This window comes from Crotalus tigris, unplaced genomic scaffold (assembly GCF_016545835.1).
Source record: "Crotalus tigris isolate CLP2741 ecotype Arizona unplaced genomic scaffold, ASM1654583v1 scf7180000017716.2861928, whole genome shotgun sequence".
Lineage (NCBI taxonomy): Eukaryota > Metazoa > Chordata > Lepidosauria > Squamata > Viperidae > Crotalus > Crotalus tigris.
Genome location: NW_024096587.1, coordinates 1798840 through 1812423, shown reverse-complemented (window position 1 = coordinate 1812423; position 13584 = coordinate 1798840). Strand labels below are relative to the sequence as shown.

At 39.0% G+C, this 13584-nt stretch overlaps 1 protein-coding gene across 8 annotated transcripts in view; it reads right to left on the bottom strand.

Moving 5' to 3' along the window:
• PTPN6 (protein tyrosine phosphatase non-receptor type 6) overlaps positions 1 to 13584 on the bottom strand; it is a 37953-nt gene that overhangs the window by 1213 nt on the left and 23156 nt on the right. For all 8 annotated transcript variants that reach the window (XM_039338774.1, XM_039338773.1, XM_039338769.1 and 5 more), the window contains 10 exons: positions 12674 to 12790; positions 10970 to 11083; positions 10526 to 10622; positions 9347 to 9426; positions 9101 to 9250; positions 8706 to 8837; positions 7986 to 8140; positions 2962 to 3029; positions 1499 to 1650; positions 894 to 991 (listed from right to left, as the gene is read on the bottom strand). In XM_039338774.1, the coding sequence (XP_039194708.1) occupies positions 894 to 991; positions 1499 to 1650; positions 2962 to 3029; positions 7986 to 8140; positions 8706 to 8837; positions 9101 to 9250; positions 9347 to 9426; positions 10526 to 10622; positions 10970 to 11083; positions 12674 to 12790 (1163 nt within the window). The remainder of the gene's footprint in view (positions 1 to 893; positions 992 to 1498; positions 1651 to 2961; positions 3030 to 7985; positions 8141 to 8705; positions 8838 to 9100; positions 9251 to 9346; positions 9427 to 10525; positions 10623 to 10969; positions 11084 to 12673; positions 12791 to 13584) is intronic.

The following is a 13584-nucleotide window of genomic DNA, read 5'->3' as shown; positions in this document are numbered from 1 at the left end:
GGAATAAATGAGAACATATAGATCCAGAGTGTGGTCTCAAATTATATTTGAGCTATTCAAATTCTGAGAAACAGCTTATTTAAATCCAGTTTTCTAGATAGCCGTACCAATTAATCAAAGGGAGGTGCTTTCTAGTATGGTTTTTTTTTTTTTTTTTTGCTTCTGTGTATTCTTCATAAATAGAGCAGGTTAAGTAGTATTTTTTAAAATAACCTTTTAATGCAGCACGTATATAGCATAAAATCATATTATTGGAATGGGTTTTGGACATCAACCATTCACTTTCACATATATACAGGATCAAATTTCAGAATCCTTTCAATTCATCAGATTGCCATCAACAAAGAAGACGCTCCAAAGACAACCTGTTAAATACTTCATAGTCTATTCTGTTAACATTCAGCGGAGAGTGATTTTCCTGCAACTTTCATCAATTGGCTTTAATTCTAAATTTTAGAGCAACAAGAGACAAGCAATCTCTATTGTGTTTGACAAGTACTTGAGGACTGTCATCATGATTCCCTTTCATTTTTCCCCCCTGTAGGCTAAATCTTTCAACTTATCTCTTAGAAAATTATTTCCCAAGTTTTGATTCATATAGATATTTGTTTTCAATCATAGTACCCCCAAAATATGAATGCTTTGAAGAATGCTACACAACAAGTTTAGGATGGTGTTACGTATGTCATTGAAAGAGACCGGGAAAATATCCATTATTCTTAGTTTCTTCTATCCAGTTTAAATTCAACATTGTGAACGTGTTTAGACATGAAACTTGCATCTAGTTTAGAGTTTGCTACAGGAGAGAAGAATGTTAATTATCTAATCTCTACCACTTTCAGAACATTGGATTGTCTTCATACATACTAGTGTTTGCTTTGAAAAGGTCTTACCTGGAAGATTTTCTAGAAACCTTTGGGTGTGAGGTCTTCTGGGCAGGTGGGTAGGTGATATTCCCATATTCTGATTCATTTAGTCTTCCTTTTGGAGACTGCAGCAGAGAGAGAAAGGGGTAAAAATAAAGCTAGAGCAGGGTGTTTGTTGTTCACTGAGCACTTTCTTACTGTATGGAAGGCAAGGAGCTGAAACTGCCAGTGTGAACAGAAGGAAGCAGAAGTCTCCCTTCACAACCAAAACAAACAACACCCATCTCCCATCATCTGTTCTTCTTCTTCCATTCTCCAACCTGACTGTGAAGGAACTTGAAATCTCTCCTTCGCTGTGACCCTGACTGGCAAGTCTCTTGATCAAGATCCACTGATTATTGCACAACCAGCAAAGATGGCAAGGGCTCGGTCAATGAGGACAAACCAACTTGGTTCTTTAACAAGCATCTCTAACGTGGCTGCTAGAAGATGAATGTGCCACAGCTATTGTCCCTTTGCTAGGGAGCTCAGCTAACTCTATCTTATTGGATGCCATCTGCTTCTCCAGAGGAAAATATAATCACCACCCAAAGTAACAGGCTGGCATTTGCATGCCTCCTTCAAACCACTACCTGCATGATGTCCCACTTCTTTTTGGTGATCTCTATAAATTGGCATATGGCCATATAGATGAACTTGTACTGAGCTTCAGTCTGCACCATTCCTGAGCGCTGCGACCGGACCATTTGAATGGCCTTGGGGATATCTATGTCACAGTCCAGTCCTGGGACACAATGAGAAAGAGAAAGGAGGACCAGGAAAACAGGTTAAAACATGCAGAACCGGTTTGACAAAGTGGTTAACGCAGCGGTGGCGAACCTCTGGCACGGGTGCCAGAGGCGGCACTCAAAGCCTTCTCTGTGGGCACACGCACCGTCGCCCCAGTCCTAGGCCTTCAGCTGGGTTTTATAAAATCTTTTCACTTTAGGCCTCCGCTGCCGTGTGCAAAAAAAAAAAAAAAAGGTTCAATCAATCAGTCAATTTCAACTTCTCGCAGGGAAAAAAAGATCTTGCAAAGTTGGAATTGATTAATTGAACTTTTTAGTCCCCTCCAGTCTGCCGTTACCACCGCAGCCACGCTCACCCAATGGGCCATGCCCAGCCAATGGGCCACATCCACCCAGCACCCGACGATGCATAAGTGGGTTTTGAGTTGCAGTTTGGGCACTCGGTCTCTAAAAGGTTTGCCATCACTGGGTTAAGGCGCTGGCCTAGAAACCAGGAGACAGGGAATTCTAGCTCTGCCTTAGACGTGAAAATAGCAGGATGATTTTGGGCCAGTCACTCACTCTCCTGCCTCACAAAGTTGTTGTGGGGAAAATAGGAGGAAGTATTATGTATGTTCCCCACCTTGAGTTACTTATGAAGTAATAAAGGTGGGATAAAAATCTAATAAATAAGTGAAATGTTTACACAGAAGCACTAAAGGAGTTTCTTCAGATGAAGTACACATGTTCAGAATTTCTAGGCTGCTTTCTGAAGCATTTAAGGTAATTTGTGAACCACTAAATATGAAAGGGTAGATTTATTTAATAAAAGATTTAATTATTAATTAAGTCACAACAATCCAGCAACAATTAAGCACTTTTAAATCCCACTCATTATACTTGCAAAAATGATCTGTTTATGTTCATTACTAGATGTAAATAGGATACTTGTAGCAGCCTCCTTAAAGTCTGTGGAATTTCAATCTTGATACACTAAATATTTACTTGATCACAGTTTAAATCTGTCCACATGCGGTGTTTGGTTCTAAATGCCTAGAAATGACCATCACCAGAAAGGTAGATGTAACAACTTCCCTGTCATGGCTAATTAAAGGTCTTTCTCCACTTTATCCTAACATGCTCTGCCAACCTCTTTCCTGCTATGCCTCCCAGCCCATGAGAGAGAGAGCCTTAAGTGATCCTTGGCTATCCCTGTATGGTGTTTCCTCCCTATTTCTCATACTATATCAAGGCTTTGCAGGTCATTAGTGGGAAGCACGAATGGAGGCTTCAGCCAATCCAAGGTCAGAAACCCAAACCGGTCTCACCTTTGGTGGAAATCATATCCACAGTCATATCAATGACAATGATGGTCCCAGTGCGACCAATCCCAGCACTGTAGAAAGAGGAAGAAATGGGGATTATGGGCATCGGAGTGCATTCTGGGCACAAAATAGGCACATTTCACTATGCTTATGTCACTTTATGACTGTTCCACAAACAGTACTGGGGTTTGATCCAAATCTATGTAAACGTATTAAAAGCGCTATCAAGAACTGAGCCAACAATGACATTTTTGAGAGCAGAATGCACACATGGAAGTAACTCAGGAACAGACAATTTAAACAATGTCTTATAATTTCCTAGAGATCTGCACCAAAATCCAACAAATTTAGAGGCTTACCACAGAGAAAGTGGTACCCCTTGCATTCACCAATCTAGTGAACCAATGGGCACAGGAGCCGAAGCCTGGGATCCAAACGGCACTAACAGGAATGCAGAGGACAGAATAGCCTTGTTGAATTATACCTAGATTTGTCAACTGGCAAGACACTGCTGGAATATTTCAAACAAAACCTCAGAAGTATTTTATTTATTAATCACGCTAATTAGATTGTCCAATTCTTGAAATCTGGGAGGCAACCAACAATAATACAGAATATAACAAAACAACAAATCAAGGAGAGACCCATGGTTCTCCTAGGAGAAACAGCCCACAAGCAACCTTGCACCAATCCAAAGAAATCCTCCACTCACCCTAGTCCATAGCCTGGGGCAGAGCCAGGGCTTCAGGGTCCATTGAAGAGCAGGGTAGGGGCCATTTCAATCTCTTTCCTCCAGAGATATCAACAAGTGAAAATATTATTGTTATGCTACTATGTCTTGGCCTGAATCTTGACCAGAAAAGGTCTAAATAATTGGTTTCTTCTGGGGCCTCTGAAGCTGCAATGCAACCATCTTCTCGACTACCTTTTTCAAGAAGGGGAGCTCGGCAACTCAAGGCAAATTACTAAAAGTTTTATCTGATCTGATGGATAATTTAGGCTAAAGTAGTATACCAGCAAATGCTATGGACAAAGCATACTTAGATTTCAGTAAGGCATTCAACAAAGTAAACCATAACCTACTTTTTGGTAAGCTAGAAAAATGTGGGATAGACAGCATCACCACCAGATGGATCTGCAGCTGGCTAACAAACCATACTCAACGAGTACTCCTTAATGGTACTACATCTACATGGAGGGAAGTAAGCAGTGGGGTACCACAAGGCTCTGTCTTAGGCCCAGTACTCTTCAATACCTTCATCAATGACTTAGAGGAGGGAATAGAAGTGGAACTCATCAAATTTGCAGATGACACTAAGCTGTCAGGAATAGCCAACACCCCAGAAGACAAGCTCAGGATCCAAAAGGATCTTGACAGACTTGAACAATGGGCTGTATCCAACAAAATGAATTTTGATGTGGAGAAAAGCAAAGTTTTACACTTAGGCAGGAAAAACCAAAGGTACAAGTACAGATTAGGCGAAACCTGGCTCAAAAATAGTAACTGTGAGAGGGACCTTGGACTCCTACTGAATAATCACTTAAACATGAGCCAGCATTACAATCCTTGGTTGTATAAAGAGAGGCATAGAATCACTTTATAAAACCTTAGTAAAACCACACCTGGAATACTGTATTCAGTTTTGGTCAGCACACTACAAAAAAGATGTTGAGACTTTGAAAAAAAAAGTGCAGAGAAGAGCAACTAAGACAATTAAAGGTCTGGAGATTAAAACATATGAAGAACGATTACAGGAATTGGATATGGCCAATCTAGAGAAAAGAAAGACTGGGAGGGATATGATAGCAGTATTCCAGTATCTGAGGGGCTGCCACAAAGAAGAGGGAGTCAAATTATTTTCCAAAACACCAGAAGATAGGACAAGAAACAATGGATGTAACTAATCAAGGAGAGAAGCAACCTGGAATTAAGAAGAAACTTCCTAACAGTGAGAACAATTAACCAGTGGAACAGTTAATTGTGGGTGCTCCATCATTGGAGCTTTTTAAGTAGAGACAGTCACTTGTCTGAAGCAACAACCAAAAAAGCTAATACAATCCTGGGTTGTATAAACAGAGGCATAGAATAAAGATCACATGAAGTATTAGTACAGCTTTATAAAACCCTAGTAAGACCATACCTGGAATACTGCAGCCAATTTTGGTCAAAATATCACAAAAAAGATGTTGAGAGTTTGGAAAAAATTCAGAGAAGAGCAACTAAGATGATCAAAGACCTGGAGACTAAAATATATGAAGAACGGCTGCAGGATTTGGGTTTGGCTAGTCTAAAGAAAAGAAGAAATAGGGGAGACATGATAACAGTATTCCAGTATCTGAGGGGCTGCCAAAGGAAGAGGGGGTCATGTTGTTCACCAGAGCATCAGAGGGAAGGACGAGAAACAATGATTGAAAACTGATCAAAGAGAGAAGCAACCTGGAATTAAGGAGAAACTTCCTGACAGTGAGGACAATCAACCAGTGGAATAGCTTGCCTCCAGAAATTTTCAAGAAGAGACTAGACAATCACCTGTCTGAGATGGTATAGGTTCTTCTGCTTGAGCAGAAGGCTGGACTAGAAGACCTCCAAGGACCCTTCCAGCTTTATTTTATTTTATTTTATTGTAGCATTCTAGCTTGTGGACATATAGAAACAAAAAAGAAATGGTAGTTTAAGAGAATACACCTACTTTTCTGAAAGACATTGGGTCTTTTTCAAGAATAGATATGATATGGATTTCAAAGATTTTGGTTACTAAGGTTTCTGGAGTAGACATATTAGCAAACTTTCAGATCATAATCCTGTGCATTTAGTTTATAACAGGAAATCCAGTTCTTTTAGTTGGAGACTAATTTACATTTGGGAGAGAAATTTACATTTCAATGTAACTGTTGTTTAGAAAGAAACAATAGTGGAGGACTGTAAAAAAGAAATTAAAGAATTTTGTGAAAATAATTTAACAAAAGTTATGATTTAAGTACCTTCACGGCAAGTAAAACTTTTATCCGAGATCTTACAACATAATAATGAATTCAAAAAGAAGAGGCAAAAGAAAAAGCAAGCTATTTTGCATGCGATAAAGAGAATTAAAGAAATCTACAGAGAAAATTTCTTAACAAACTAAGCTTTTACAATTACAGTTATCTATGCTAAGCAGGAGAAATGGTAATAAAAATGAATTATGTAAAGGAAAAAAACATTGAGAAATGGAAATAAAAATGAATTATGTAAAGCAAAAAAACTTTGAGTTTGCAAACAAACCAGGGAAATGGTTAGTAAAAGAGAAATGAAACATAACAATGAATAACAAGAGGGAGATACTATATTAAAGGACAGAATGGCCAAGCAAAAAGCATTTCATCAATATTTTTCTAACTCGTATAAAGCAAGTTAAATCTCTCTGGGGAAAAAAATAAATGAATACCTAAAGCAGGTATTGGTTGACATGTAAAAAGGTTAGAAAATATGGGATTCAAATAAACGTGTTGATTCAGTTGATTTCAAAGATTAAGATAAAAACCATACCGTAGGTCTTTGTTTTGGGTCTGACGGTTGGGAAAAAGTCATGGGAATTTGTTTTTGTTATTTGGCAAAACCTACAATGAAGGAATGGTTGGTAAAGATGATGGATTTTACTGAGAGGCCAAATGAACTTCTTTGATTAGAGAAAAAACACTACAGTATCTAGTTTATTACGGATGGAAACTTATTATAGACTTTTTGTGGAAAACAGAAAAAGAAATGAAAGACAACACAGTCCTAAACTGCATCAACAGAGGGATAGAACCAAAATCACGTGAAGTGTTAATACCACTTTATAATACTTGGTAAGACCACATTTGGAATACTGCATTCAGTTTTGGTCACTGTGATACATGGAGACTGCATGATATGTTGAGACTCTAGAACAGTGGTTCTCAACCTTTTTAATGCCGCGACCCTCAACCGGTCGTAAGTCGAGGACTACTCAACTGGTGCAGCACCGTTTGCAGAATGGGACTTTTGGCAGGCTCAGCAGGGCAGAGACAGCCTGGACAATTCCTATTGGCTTTTGAAAGCCAATAGAATTAGACTCTATTCAAGAGAGTCTATTCTATTGGCTTTCAAAAGCCAATAGAATAAAAGGGAGTAGCACAGCTAAGGAAAAGGGGAAAAAATGGCAGACTGCGTTGTTTGGCGACCCCCGTGAAATGGTCGTTCAACCCCAAATGGGGTCCCGACCCACAGGTTGAGAACCACTGCTCTAGAAAGAGTGCAGAGAAAAACAACAAAGATGATTCTGAGGCTAAAACAAAAAAGAGCAGTTGCAGGAATTGGGTATGTCTAGTTTAGTGAACAGGAGGACTAGGTGTGACATCATAGTAGTCTTCCAAAATCTAAGGGGCTGTCACAAAGAAAAGGGGGATGATCTGTTCTCCAAAGCACCTGAGGGCAGGACAAGAAGCAACAGATGGAAACTTATCAAGAAAAGATCCGATCTAGAAGTAAGGAGAAATTTCCTGATAGTGAGAACAAATAATCGGTGGAATACCTTGCATCCACAAGTTGTGGGTTCTCCATCACTGGAGTTTTTAAGAAGAGATTGAACAGCCATTTGTCGGAAATGATTTAGGGTCCCCTGCTTGAGAAGGGGATTGTTAGAAGGCCTCCAGGGTCACTTCCAACTCTGTTATTGTGTCAATTATGATTTTGATGATTAACCATGATATATTACAGAAAGAAGAGAGATATGTTGTAGCCTTAGAGAAAGAGGTAAATTTATAATTATACTTATAACTACTGTAAAGATCAGAAGTAATTTCTTTGTATCTTCATTTCTTTTTTATTTTTATTTACTTTTTCCCCTTTCTTGCACTTTTAGCTTTCTGTTTGATTTCTTTTTGCTTTCCTTTTATTAATTTGTATTAATTCTTATCTTCTTTTTTAAAAAAAATTCTGAAACCCAGATAAATAAAATGCCCAGTAGCATGCAGTTTTCTTTGTGGTATATCTCACAATATGCCCTCATTAGCAGCAGATTACTCACCTGCAGTGCACTATGATAGGTCCAGCTCCTGGGACACTCTCCTGCATCCGACTGACTTCATCAAGGAAGTTAAGAACTCCTCCAGGCTCACTGGGCACTCCATGGTCTGGCCAGCTCAGGTATTGATAATGCCAGATGTCTCTCACAGCCTCATCCTAATATGTGAATACAAAAGCACACCCTCATATCTGCTATCTTTTTCCTTTTATTCTACTCCTGCTCTTCCATCCTGCTTGCAGTAATTAAAACACACACACAGCTACCAATACTGACAGTAGAAGATTAGTTCTCTTTTTCTGCCAGCCAGCCAGAAACTTCATGAGGGCAAAGAAGGTTTCCTCTGCATGTCCCATTGAAGAACTGATGTTGCAGCTCTTGGTATATTCGGACTCCATGCGTTGGGTATCACAATGGCTTACTTCATTAGTTGTGGAGCAAAGAAAGTGCCAAAAAGCAAATAAATAAAAAAGGGTGTCTTGAGATCTACTTTCCCCCAAAACCTGGCAGAATATTTCTGCAACAGGAAAATACTTACAATCTTAATGAAGTTGTTTCAAAGTGTTCTGAATAAAGCATGCTCAATTTTAAAACATTAGAAGATGCAAGGAAGAGGAATAAATATATTATTCTTCTGTCTCCTTTTCATTTCTTAGTTCCCACCGAGGTTTGGAGTCAGAGTTGGATGGTTGAGGGAAATGCTCTAAGGCTTCAGGTACTCACATTATTGATTGGTGAAAGCCGAAGTTGTCGGAGTCTATAGTCTATCGCCTCACGGTCTCCAATATTTTCCACAATATATGGCCCATACTCTTTGCTGCTTCCTACTTCTGGCCAGTAGGGAACACATTTATTCTATTAGGAAATCAGAAAAAGATAAGGGAGTGGGACTGGAAGAGCATCACTGGAACTTTATTTAAATTTAAACCTTCGTTAAAAGCAATTAAACAAGTTTACAGGTTCCTCCTTAAGTGCAACTTTGGAGCAGTTTTTGGGGTAGCCAAAGTGATTTTAGTAAGTCCAATTCTATCTGTCTGTCTGTCTGTCTGTCTGTCTATCTATCTATCTATCTATCTATCTATCTATCTATCTATCTATCTATCTATCTATCTACTTACCCTTCCTTTCTCCACTTCCCGAGTGGTCATCATAATGATGCGTGAATTTTCTTGCCATATCATCTGCCAGAAATCATTAATGGTGGCCTCCAGGCAACCTTGGCTGGCAATATAGGTTTTACTGCATTCCTCCGGACTGATCAGCTCGTTCTGCCAAGGAATAAAGAGATTAAAAAAAATCCTCAAGGAATAAATCCACCCCATCCCTTCTTTTCTCTAGATGTTACAGGGTAAACTAATACTCACTTTGATGTAGTTGGCATTGATATAATCTGACCCAGGAATATTCACATCTCTGTCTTGAAGAATGACTCTGGAGTGGTCAACTGGAACATCAGACAAGCAACATGTCACTGAAGAATCACACTTTAGTAAATTTTCTAGATACAAATGGTAGGAGACAGCTTTTATTTCCTATCACCCATCTGAAGCATCTGAAAACACAGGACTGAAATTCTTATTTCCAAAGTACCACTGGCAAATTCCTTGACTTCAGTAACACTACTTAATTGGAATGCAAGTTTTTATTCTTTAATTCCTCTACTTCTTTCTTTTCAAGGAGGTTCTAATATCCTGCAGAAAAAACCAGAGGTAATTGTGCCTTTCCTTCTATATCCAGGGAGAGAGAAAGAGAGAGAATAGAAAAGAAAAAAAAACCTTCAGCGGGAAGCTTGTGGTCTTGCTTGGCAGTGAGGAAAAAGAATAGCAGTTAAACAAAGCTGGTATACCAAAGAAAGCCATGGTAGCCACAATACTCTGATGACTTCAGAGCTGAAGGGATGGGGAGGAAACTGGAGAACCATAGTACTGGGAAGGAGAGGCTGGTGGGAGTTACTCTCATGAGAAATAGGTTACTCACCAACCCCAAGGAAGAAACTTAAAGTGCTTGAATTGCGTTATTGCTCCTCCCTTTCTAATTTTAGTCACGTTCTATTACTTTCTCACATTTATTTTGTTGTTTTAGATTTTAATATATAGTCTTGTTTTAATCATTTAAAGGTATTTGCTAGTTTTATATTATTTTATTTTGATATGGAACATTTTTTCATTCTCAAGTCAAATTTTATAGAAAATTAAATATTTTTGCTAATTACCCCAAATTGCTCAAATTGGAAAAAGCAATCCTTTGAATATTTGGGCATCCAAGCTGGAAGAAATTTAACTTGACTAGCCTAAAGAGAAAAGCTAGTTCATAAGTCAATATATCTATGAAAGGTTGTGCAACCTTAAAATGCTACCCAGACTTTTGCTTTTAAGCTAACTGTATATTTTTAAGGAACTGGGTCTTTTCTTTTCTTTTCTTTTCTTTTCTGAAAAACAGAGATACACTTGTAATGTTTCAACTGCAGGCAGAGGAGTATTTACATCTTTGTTATCCGATTATGTTATGTGCATAGGCTAAGCAAGGTTGAACTCCAGACTCACAGGGCAAGATATTCTTATAGCGATTCTTGCTCTTATTTTCTGGTCTTTGACCCTCATGTCGATCATACAAGTTCTTTGTCTCTTGTTTTTGCAGGCTCTGAAGGAAGAAATGAAGAGGTAGTTCATTATTACTGTAGGACTATTGATTACATCCCTGTTGGCTAAGGCCACCTCACATCAGGAAAGTATGGAGAGTAATGCTTTCTCTGATAAGGAAATGACTTTCTGCTTGAGACACCATTGGTCTGAATCCTAATTTCTTCTACAACTGTATTGCAGGTAAGGAAATTCTGGCTTTCAGATGTTGCTGAATTACAGCTCCCTGTAGCCACCTTCACTGGGGCTCCTAGAGGCCCCAGAAATAGTGTATGGATCTTTGGATTGCAGCATTGAATCCCGAGGCTAAAACAGGAGGAATAATTCACTGCAGAAAACTCTACTCACATCAAACTCCTCCCAGAAACCACCTTTGTTCGCCTCTTCTGCTTGACTCCTCCTTTTGAGCATTTCCACTCTGTTTTCAATGTCAGCTGCATTCACTCGAGTGGCATTGAAAGGCTTGGAAAGGAAATGAGAGAATGAAATGAAAGAAGAGGGGGGGAAAAAGGAATGTTGAGACAGAGACTTGCAAATAAGAGCACCAAGGTGTCCATCGATATTTTCCTTATCAATTTCACTTGCCACTGGTCAGATGCCTACAGTACTCCATCCTAATTTAATGTTTTTTGATATTTTCTTAAATTTCTAAAACAAGTAAATACTAAGACACTAGCAGGTTATAGGCAAAGGATTAGCTTCCGGAATAAGTTATATTTCCAAGAATATCTCTGAGGTCCAGTGCTTTTTTTATAAAAAAAAAAAAAGTGCTGGAACTCACACATGTCATACAACCCGCCTTGCCTATCCTACAAGGTTCCATCCCAAAAAGGTGCCGGAACTCCGTTCTGGGCGTTCTATGACAAAAAAAAGCCCTGATGAGGCCTGCAAATGGTCTGTAACTTTCTTAGAAACTAAATATGATCCATAGTTGCAGCCACCCCCAAACTTTGTTTGCAAATGTGACAAATGTGCAGAAAGACTAAGATTGCAAGGACCATTGAAAACCAGAGGCAGATAAAGAGACTTTGGGGGAATGGACATATTATAATTGGACATACCAACTAAGACATCATATGAATTTTGTTCTAAATTTTGACAACTTGGAAAAAGAATCTAGGTTTAACCTTACATGTCACTCTAAATATAGTTTTCTTTAGTCATGTTTTATTGAACATGTTACTATGACTAGACCAGTGATGGCGAACCTTTTAGAGACCAAGTTCCCAAAAATCACCCCCCACCCATCCCCGCTCTGCCCTGCCCACTGGGCCACCCACCATTTCCACGGCCCACCACAGATCACTCAGGCAGCCCAGCAGCGCCATGGCAGCCACGCCCTCTGCCCATGCCTCGCATCATCTGCCCGTTGTCTCCGCTGCCCAGCTACCATGTCCTTGCTGCGCTGCTTTGCATGGGCTGCGACCAGGGGCGACTCTCCTCCGGGGTGGCTGGTGGTGAGGAGGGGGCCATGGGAGGAGGCGGGGCTGGGGAGATGGTGGTGTGCCCACAGAGAGGGCTCCGAGTGCCGCCTCTGGCACCCGTGCCATAGGTTCGCCACCACTGGACTAGGCCCATAAATCCTACTAAATCCTACTAAACCATAAACCGCAATGACTGACTGTGTAGAACATGCAAAGCCAAAATCAAACAAATCACATTACTATCTTATTTTTGTGCAAATCTAACTTGTTTCTCTGTTAAGGCTTCAAAACAAAATTAGAGTCTGAGAAAAGAAGTTGATGAATGAAAACTATCAAGGACATAAAGTTAAGATTTATCTGATGCTAAATTTCAGTAGTGGTTTAGAGTTCATTAATTTACCTTGCATATACACACACCTTATTAGCACAATTGGCTTTGTGATTGTCTTTAATTCTGAAAATGTTAAATAATATTGTTGATGCTAATAATATGACATTTACACACACACAATACATAATGTCTGAATTTACACATCTATACCACTTTCTATAAACTGCATTAGACAACATAATAAAATTATCTTTTGAACAATGCAGAGAGATGTTCCATAAGTAATAGCTTATTTACCTGTCTCAAATACACAAAATATCCAGATGCCTCCTCAATTCCTATCTTTTTAAAATGTTCCACTAAGTCAGTCAAACTGAGGAATCTTGCTGTACCCCCAATTGTGTACTGCCCTTTCTAGAAAAATGGAGAAAACAAAAAGCATTATTAGTCTAGTCCCTCATATATGTAGCTGCCTTTGTGCCTATGTATTACACCTACTTAATCTTAACCTATATTTTATTTTTTTTACTGAGCTGTTATCTTTTTGATCCTGTGGAAAGCTAATCATAATTAATTTAATTAAAACAATTAAATACTATTTTATTCGCATATTGTCTCTGGTTTTGAATCAATAATGTTATCATCTCTTTATGTAAATATATTTTTAGACAAAATAGTGGATAATTAAAATACTGGTCTCTTCTTAAGATTAATTTTTGTTGGGCTCTGAAAAGCATTCCAAAGGGAAACCAAAGGCTCGGTACAGCAGCTTCAAAAGGCATCCATCCAGGCAAATGTACCTGTGGATACATTGTTGATAATCTAATAAATTCCATACAGAGCATGTCTGGGACAACCTCTGAACAGTCATGTATGCCTTCTACAAGGGACAGCTTTCACTCTCATTTTGAGGATGAGATCTTTGCTCCCACAAATTGACCCTGCACAGAGTCCTTTTAAATGTTTTAAATAGCTCTTGAAATTTCTCCTTTGTTCTTCTGTCGCTTGATTTTTAATTTTTTGTTGATGGGCATCTCTAACATGGCAAGCTTTTAAATATCCCTCTTAGGTGAAACCACAGGGGCTTCTCCCATCCCCGCCACTAAGGAAAGCCTAATGTAGACTAATGAAGACCAGTCTCTGAGCAAAGGGATAACTTCCTTCCCTTTGAGTCTAAATAGAAAGGCAAAAGACTTCAGAAAGCTTTT